Here is an 8,933-nt window from a genome sequence, read left to right as displayed (position 1 = left end):
TAACACCCCCCCGGGGAATAAACGGGGTGGGCCTGCCTGTCGGCAGCAGTGGCAGTCGCCTCTTCTGCTCTCCAGCTCTGCCTGTCGGTCTGAGACCTCTGGCTTGAGCCTGCCCGTTCCTGCCCAGTCTCTGTTACCCAGCCCAGCAGACTTTGTCCTCTCTTCATGAAGCACCAGGGAGCAGAACGTGGACCAGAGCTGATACCAGTAGAGAGGAAAACATGGATAGAAGGAGACATCCCTTAAGCTACTGTGCTTTGGTCTGTAGCAAGCTTTCCTAAGGACAAAGAGTACTTTGGGGTGGCTGTTTCAGGACACAGAAGATAAACATCTGCAGTGACTTGTTCTGCTTACAAGTGAGAATACCCTGAGTGGAATCTCTCCATAAAACTCCTAGGATCAGATGCTTGCCATTAAATCAAACCTTGAGCACCTCCAGGCTGTAAAACAGGTTTGTCTTCATGGGAGAGAAGTTCTGGCATCTTGGCTAACCAAAGATGGAGAAAGGAAGTTAGGAATGCCACCTCTGCTTGAAATTTTAGGGAGAGGGAGATGTCACTCTGATCTTGTGACTCTGAGCTGTGTCTTCATGAAAGGCCAACATAGGTATCAAGGGCAAAATGCAAAAAGGAATGGTTCTGCTTCTTCACTCGCAGATGAGAGCCCTTCCAGGCTAGCAGCAAACCCAAAGATAAGAGCAGAGGGAAGATACGTATCAGGATATGAGCAGAGTAAACAGAGGTGTCTCTGGGGAGAGGCCATTACAGAAGTTCATTCATCCCAACTGAGCAAGCAGAGACTCGCAATACAGCTCGTTGCAAGGGTTGACCTGGCTCAGGGAATTGGCATTTTACCAGTTTTGATCCCTAAACCAAGACTGAACACCAGGCTATGCCACTTTTCAGGCTGTTTCTTATCTTCCAAAGAGAAGCTACGCTTTTTTGACTAATGCTTTGGAAAATGGGGCATCCACTTTGTAATCCCAATATAAGGAGGTTGGTGCTTCAGGTGGCAGCATCGGTGCTGGTCACAGCCTCACATCAGGACGTCACTTCAAGGAGTCCGTCAGCTCCCCCTCAGGTTAGAGGAACACGGTGTTACTGCTGATGATCTTAGGCAGACCTGTCAGCCCAGCCTGTTGAGAAGGTGTGCGAGACTTCCCACTGAAAGAGCCTGGCTGTAATTGTGTGCAATTCAGCTGCCTTTCCCAACCACGCAGGCTGAAATTTCAAAGACCAAACCTTTGCCTCAGGCAGAAGAGATTTTTATTTGATTTTGTTTTTCACAGGTAATTTCTGCAAAGTATGATCAATCTCTATTTTCAAAAAGAAGGAGGAGGAGGAAGACAAATCAGTTGTTTTACTTCCAAGCTTAAAAAGCTCTTGTGAACTTTCAGAGAACCCACACAGTACCCACACTTAGGAGCAACGGCTTCCAACTTTTTTAGTTTGCTCTAGTGTGTCAAAAATATGCCCAATGTCAACAACCCAAGTGTAGTCCAATTATGAGCCTTGGGGTGAAAAAATATTATTGGTGTCAGTGGATACGTGTTAGAGTTTGGCAGTTGAGAAGTGGTCAGCGTTGAGTATCTGCCCAAGGGCTGTCGGGGACCATGAGTAAGGTTTTTCCTCTGGTTCTTGATGACACTGGTCAAACAGCAGAGGTCTGTGCTATGGATCTCAGGCAACCAACCCCAGTGATAATAGATGGTGTATCAGGTTGGTATTAATCAACAGCTATTTTCCCCTGCATTCACAAAGCTGCTTCTCCACTTCCTAGGTTGTCTGCTGAGTGCTCTCCCGGTGCTTGGTTGGGTTAAGTGGTCCTGGCGTCCTTCTGACCTCCACTCCCTGTAGGAGACTTGGCCACCTCATCTTCTTGTGTGCTGCTTCTCCTTGGGGATTGGGTGGTGGTTCCAAGGGTGCCAAGCTCCTGTCGCACAGACAGCTCCCAGGCTAGCAGAGTGCTCCAGTAACATCTTAGGGCACGTCATATGTATGTTCACCCCACACTTGAGGTCCTATTTCCCATCTGCCTGGGGCCCTTGCAGACAGCCTGCAGGCAAGCTGTTCTTACCAAGGGTCTCAAGATGCCCTGCAAATTAAAATCTGTACGTGCTGCCTTAATCTTCCCCTCTTTGTCCTGTGGCTGTGAGGGGAAGCTGTTTATGTGAGATGCAGGGCCGGGGCTGCTGTAAATAGCTCTCTGCTTTGGTGAACCTGCTGTGTCAAAGAGGAGTGGCCTTGTGGCAGGTGACAAAGGCTAAGCCTGTGAGCAAAGATTAGACTGGCAACTGTGGATTATGGCATTTCTACCTGGACTCACCCTTAATTCTACCTGATTTAAAATAACATGTAGAGGCAGTGGCAATGACGAGTAGGGAAGGCTCATAGTGGGCCTGCCAGGTGGACCTGGAGGCGAGATGTTTGGCCCTTGAAGTCCTTGGGGAAGGTTGAAGGGTGTCGGCATACAGGTGAGTGGGCAGAAGGATAGGTGGTGTCCATGGGCTGGGCTGATGGGAAACTGGTGGAGAGAGGTGTGTGATGTGTAGGGAGATGGGGAGAGCAGGAGCATGGCAGAACGGAGCCGTAGAGCTGTGGATTGTGGGAGGGTGGATGGGGAAAAGAGCATAGTAGCTGGATAGATAAAATTAGTGAACAAATGCGTGGTAGAAACAATGAATTCTTAGAAGGCAAAGGAGTGGGTGGGAGAATAAGTGCAGACTAAGAGGATTTACTGACAGACTGGTAACAATGGATGAGGAGAAGGCTGAGATACTCAGCGACTTCTTTGCCTCAGTCTTCACTGCCATTCTCTCTTCCCACACCTCTCGAGGGGATAGACTGCAAGATGGGGACTGGAGGAACAAAGTCCCTCCCACTGTAAGACCCTCCCACTGTAAGAGAAGATCAGGTTTGAGACCACCTGAGGGACCTGAACATACACAAGTCTATGGGACCTGATGAGATGCATCCCAGAGTCCTGAGGGAACTGGATGATGTAGATGGATGCATCCCAGAGTCCTGAGGGAACTGGATGATGAAGGGGGGGAGCCACTCTCCATGACATTTGAAAAGTCATGGCAGTCTCTGGTGACTGGAAAAAGGGAAACATTGCACCCATTTTTAAAAAGGGTAGAAAGGAGGACCCTGGGAACTACTGACCTGTCAGCCTCGCTTCTGTGTCTGGGAAGATCATGGAGCAGATCCTCCTAGAAGCTATGCTAAGGCACATGGAGGACAGGGAGGTGATTCAAGACAGCCAGCATAGCTTCACCAAGGGCAAGTCCTGCCTGACCAACCTAGTGGACTTCTGTGATGGAGTGACTACACCAGTGGACAAGGGACGAGCTATGGATGTCGTCTATCTGGACTTCTGTAAGGCCTTTGACACAGTCTCCCATAACATCCTTCTCTCTAAATTGGAGAGATACGGATTTGATTGGTTGACTGTTGGGTGGATGAGGAATAAGTTGGATGGTTGCATCCAGAGGGTGGTGGTCAATGGCTCAGTGTCCAGATGGAGATCGGTGATGAGTGGTGTCCCTCAGGGGTCTGTATTGGGACCAGTACTGTTTAATATCTTCATCAGTGGCATAGACAGTGGCATGAATTGTACCCTCAGCAAGTTTGCATATGACACCAAGGTGAGTGGTGTGGTTGACATGCATGAGGGACGGGATGCCATCCAGAGGGACCTGGACAAGCTGGAGAAGTGGGCCCATGTGAACCTGATGAGGTTCAACAAGGCCAAGTGCAGGGTCCTGCACTTGGGGCAACCTCCGGTATCAGTACAGGCTGGGGGATGAAGCGATTGACAGCAGCCCTGCTGAGAAGGACTTGGGGTTACTGGTGAGTGAAAAGCCGGACATGAGCTGGCAATGTGCACTCACAGCCCAGAAGGCCAACTATATCCTGGGCTGCATCAAAAGATGTGTGGCCAGGGAGGTGATTCTGCCCCTCTACTCCACTCTCGTGAGACCCTACCTGCAGTACCGTGTCCAGCTCTGGAGCCTTCAGAGCAGGAAAGACATGGACCTGTTGGAGTGGGTCCAGAGGAGGGCCACAAAAATGATCAGAGGGGTGGAACACCTCTCCTATGAAGAAAGGCTGAGAGAGTTGGGGTTGTTCGGCCTGGAGAAGAGCAGGCTCAAGGGACACCTTATTGCAGCCTTCCAGTGCTTAAAGGGGACTTGTAAGAAAGATGGGGACAGACTTTTTAGCAGGGCCTGTTGCAATAGAACAAGAGCTAATGGTTTTAAACTAAAAGAGGGTAGATTTAGACTAGGTATAAGGAAGATATTTTTCACAATGAGTGTGGTGAAACACTGGCACAGGTTTCCCAGAGAGGTGGTAGATGCCCCATCCCTGGAAACATTCAAGGTCAGGTTGGACGGGGCTCTGAGCAACCTGATCAAGTTGCAGATGTCCCTGCTCATTGCAGGGGGGTTGGACTAGATGACCTTAAAAGGTCCCTTCCAACCCAAATTATGCTATGATTCTATGATTTCCACTACTCAGAGCCTTTGTACACAGGCACCTGCACCAAAACCATATCCCAATTTACACTCCACGTCGCCTCCCTGTGTGTCTGTGGGAAGCCACCCTTATTCCAGACTGCAACTGCTGTACATCGCGTTAGATCAGATGGATAAAAAGGCTCAATCTAAAAGTGTCCTGTTTTAAGTTAATCCTCAGAAATAAAATGAGACCGTCTCCCCAGTAAGTTCCCCAGGCAAGGCAGCGGGCTGGGAGCTCAGCAGAGCAGACAGGTGCCTGCGAAGAGCGGCTTGTCCTGCGCAAAGCTCAGCTCCTTTGTGCTGGTCCACAGAGACAGGGCTTGCCTTGACTTGTGTCCTGCCTCCCTCCTCTTCAGGTGTTCTCCATCGTGGTGTTCGGCTCCATTGTCAATGAAGGGTACGTGAACCGCCTGGACGAGACACAAGAGCACTGCATTTTCAACCGCAATCGCAATGCCTGCAACTATGGCATTACCGTGGGTGTCCTCGCCTTCCTCAGCTGCCTTCTTTACCTGGCTCTAGATGCCTACTTCCCGCAGATCAGCAGCGTCAAGGACCGCAAGAAGGCAGTGCTCTCGGACATCGGAGTCTCGGGTGAGCTTCCTGGCTGGTTGGCCATAGTGCCCCTCTCCTCCGCTGCGAAGGGAGAGGAAGGGAGCTTCTGCTGCCTTTGCAGGCCAGGTTCCTGCTAGCAGGGAGGTTTTTGGGTTCCTTACTCTCTCAGGCCTTCTATCTCTCTCTCCTTTTCTTTCCCTTTCTCTTCTCAGCCAGTCTGGCTGATGCCCCTCTGCTGTTCTCCATAGACTTAGCTCAAGCAGCCCTTTAGGCTCAGCAGGTCTTGCCTCCCTGCATGCTTGCACTTGCTAAGGCCAAGTGTGGATGCCTCTGGAGATGGTACTTCCTTCTTTTCCAGCTCCAGGTGATGGAACCCTGAAGATATTTTAACATAAAAAGATGTTGAGGATTTCATGCAGGCTGACTAAACCAGTCCTCCTAGGTTACCTGGCATTCCCCACATGAATAGCTGTGCAGGACCTCATCTAGTCCTGAAGCTTACTCTAACTTACAGTCAGATCGCTCCATCCCCAGCGGTGTGTGTAAGGGACACGGGTAAAGCCGGTCAGCAGCAGCGTGAGGAGGCGCTTTGCTCTCGTGCAGTGACCCTGAATCACTCTCTTGGCTTACTCTGGCCATACTGGCAAACTTCTCCACCTCAGGGTCCCCCCCGAGTTTGCCAAAGGGGCCACGAGTAGAGCGAGAGCTGGATCAGGTGCAGCATCTGAACTTCTTTAGGAGTTCTGGCTTGCAAGTTTCTTCACAGTTACCCCCTTGCCAAGCAGTCCTGTGTACAGCTAACAAGAGAAGGAGAAGGGGAAGGACTGAGCCCTGTTTTACTGCCACTTAGGAATGCCCATTTCCCTCGCTGCCAGGTATCCGGCTGCGCCCGGCAGAGAGGGTGAGTCCCACTGCTCCCCACCAGGTGCTAGTCTGGAATGGGGGCTTCCCCCTACCTTCACCCCTTCCCCGGGGGTGCGGCATGTTAATGGTGCTACAGCACCTTTCCTCGGTGTGAGTCCCTTAGCCTGTGCTGTCCTAAGCAAAGGCCAGTCTCTGTGCAACTGCAGGCCAGCTGCTTCCCACTCTCCTGCAGCTCCCTTGGACGGAATTGCTCTTCGCTTGTCCTTGCAGGACAGGGTTGCAAAGCAGTTGCTCTTTCAGAGAGTCCAGGTGATTGCTCCTGTAACTGGAAGCCCTTCAGGTTCTCTCCCAAGGCCAAATGCAAGTCCCGTGATCAATCCAAACACAAGCAAATGAACTCTCCTGAGGTACTTTCTGCAGACACCTATTGTCACCTTGACAATTTTGCTGTTGGCGAGCCTGCCAGCTCACTTACGCTTAGACAGGCTATGCCATCAGAGTTTGGCCCAGTCTGCAACACACTGGTGGGGGTCTCATAGGGTTGAAGTTTCCAGAGAAACTTAATGTGTTTATGTTCTGTTCACACATACCTTCTTGATCTCTCTCCCCTTCCACTTTTGCATGCTGCTGGTGGTCCAATCCAGCCTTTTGGGCGTTCCTGTGGTTCGTTGGCTTCTGCTTTCTGACCAACCAGTGGCAAGCTTCAAAAGAAGAGGACAACCCAATGAATGAGGGAGGGGATGCAGCCCGAGCAGCCATCACGTTCTCGTTCTTCTCCATTTTTACCTGGGTGAGTAAAGCAGCAGTGATGTTTGATCAAGTGTCCTCTGTGGTGTATTAGCTTGTGGGGAATGGAAGGTGACTGGCTAGGAGTGATTCTCTCTGAGATCTCAGTTCACATGGCTTCTGAGAAGGAAGAGCAGAAGGGGAGGTGGTTAGGAGGTAAACTTGGGAAACAAGGACTGAAAACTTTTGTGGAAGAAGGTACTAGAGTATTAATAAGCCTGATGGGAAAGTGGGTCCTGTATCCCAGTGAGGAGTTTCCTTGACAAACCTCTAATATGACCTTGGACAAGCCAGCACCCCAAGCATCCTTCTCCCTGTGCATCAGAAGAGTTGAACAGCATTTTCACTTCACAGTGCTGAGCAGAGAAGGGAGCTCCAGGCTGGAGGTGCACCCGTCTCCCTCCCTGCTTTGCTCCCATCACGTGAAATGTCATTAGTGGCCACAAGAGGCTGCGATCGTCGTCCCTCTGGGCTCCCCCTCTGCACCCACGACTGCAGCTCCATCTCACTGGGTCACCTTTTAGGAAGGTGATGGTGCAGTCTTTTAAAACTGCCCTTTCCCCAGCAGTTCCTTATTCCTAGTTTCCTGGAAAAACTACGGTGTGCAATATAAATATCCCACCCAGTTTCCTCCAGTCTCTGAAAGCGCCAAGTCCGAGTGATTTTTGTCTGATGTGATAGGATAGTGCCAAGCAATAAGGCATTTTAGGCCAGTCTCCATGCGTAAGTCCTTGTGGCTTTATCTTCTCCTCTCCTTACAGGCATTAACATGGGGTGGGGGGACAAGTAGGAAGGGTGCCGTAAGACCACGAAGCTGTTATAGAGAGGAGGGGGGATGCAATGGGTTGTATGGTCAGCAGGCTTGCCAAGGTGTTACCAACTGGGGGCAAGGGACAGCAGCGTGTGTGTCCCCTCACGAGAGGTGTCCTGCTCTCAAGCGCTGCTGAAGGCCCCTCACAAGCTCCAGCAGAAAGTGTGACGAGGAGCGAGGCTTTTGCAAAGGGCCGCCCAGGACCCTTTTTGAGGTGCCACCACCTGCAGTGGTCCTCCTTGATGCACAGGCTTGCGAGTTCCTTCGGGTTTTTATTTCAGTCAAATGCTCTGGTTTGCTCTTCCTTACTGGTTCTCCTCCCCACACCCCTCTCTCTCCTCACAGGGCTTTCTCACATTTCTGGCTTTCCGGAGACTCAGAGACATTACTTTTCAGGAAGAATACAACACCCTGTTCCCTAACTCCCCATCCTTGCTGCCTTAGTGCCCCTCGCTGATGGGTGAATTTGGGGGAAGAGGTGGAGGGATGCAGCTGGAGGAGGATACTGAGCACAGACGGTTCCAACGCCCTGACCACGGCTGTCCATGTGTGATCACGGCAGAGCATGGGGTGGGAAGAGATGGGCCATTGAACCAGAGTGGGCTAGGTTGTCCACTGAACAGGGAATCTCCCTCTGGGGAGTTGGAACAGGCAATTTCTCCTCCTCCTCCTCTGCCTCCTTCTCTCCCTCACCCGCACCCTGACTAATGCTGTGTAACACTGCTGTGCCTTTCTTTTGGCAACTGCTCAGCCCTAATCCTTCAGCCAGGAGATGCCCTCTGCCTCCACCACTGTATCTCCTCCATTTCGCCCAGCCCTTATTCCCCAAAAACCTCTAACCTGTCACCTGCTAGATCACTTCCCTCTATCAGGGATGCTCGGGGACGACGAGCCGTGCCTGCTGGGGTCCTTGATGCTGAACCCCGTGCCTGGGCTCTCTCAGTCCACCAAAGGGCATCCTGCCTGCAGTGCCTGGGGCAGCAGGCAGCAGTACGCTTGCTGACTGTCCCCTGGTCTGGGAAGCAGCGGTCTCGCCTCCTGCTGCTCCTTCCCAAGGTCTGCGCTGCACCAGGCAGATGTTGGCCAGTGAAGGGGTTACGGGGGGAGACCACTACCTCGCTACTCCAGGTCAAACCCTGCTCTCCTTCCTGGCCTCTGCAGGCAAAATGGCTGCGTGCATCCAGCCCTGCAGACGAACCTGCGGTGGAGCTGAGGCAGATTGTCTCTCCCAGGGGCAGGAGCGTCCGAACGGGATAACCACAGGCTGTCTGAGCCGCTGCGACCTGCGCCATGTCGGTGCGACGCCAGCGCCGGGCTGGAGGTGCCCAGCACATGCCAGAGGCAGCAGGGAGCTCCGGCAGGCTGCGCGCAGCCATCGGGGCCCACAGCCGTCCCTGC

The 8,933-nt window shown here is 52.0% G+C and overlaps 1 protein-coding gene across 1 annotated transcript in view; it reads left to right on the top strand.

The window, feature by feature from the left end:
* The first annotated feature begins 1,706 nt into the window (after positions 1-1,706).
* Positions 1,707-8,933, top strand: part of LOC104617669 (synaptogyrin-1-like) — a 7,816-nt gene continuing 589 nt past the window's right edge. Inside the window, exons 1-4 of the mRNA XM_010283045.1 lie at positions 1,707-1,718; positions 4,876-5,113; positions 6,583-6,728; positions 7,881-7,972. Of these exons, the coding sequence (XP_010281347.1) occupies positions 1,707-1,718; positions 4,876-5,113; positions 6,583-6,728; positions 7,881-7,972 (488 nt within the window). The remainder of the gene's footprint in view (positions 1,719-4,875; positions 5,114-6,582; positions 6,729-7,880; positions 7,973-8,933) is intronic.

Source organism: Phaethon lepturus, unplaced genomic scaffold, assembly GCF_000687285.1.
Source record: "Phaethon lepturus isolate BGI_N335 unplaced genomic scaffold, ASM68728v1 scaffold40712, whole genome shotgun sequence".
Classification (NCBI taxonomy): domain Eukaryota; kingdom Metazoa; phylum Chordata; class Aves; order Phaethontiformes; family Phaethontidae; genus Phaethon; species Phaethon lepturus.
Note: the sequence above shows the minus strand (reverse complement) of the source record. Positions and strands in the feature narration are given on the sequence as shown.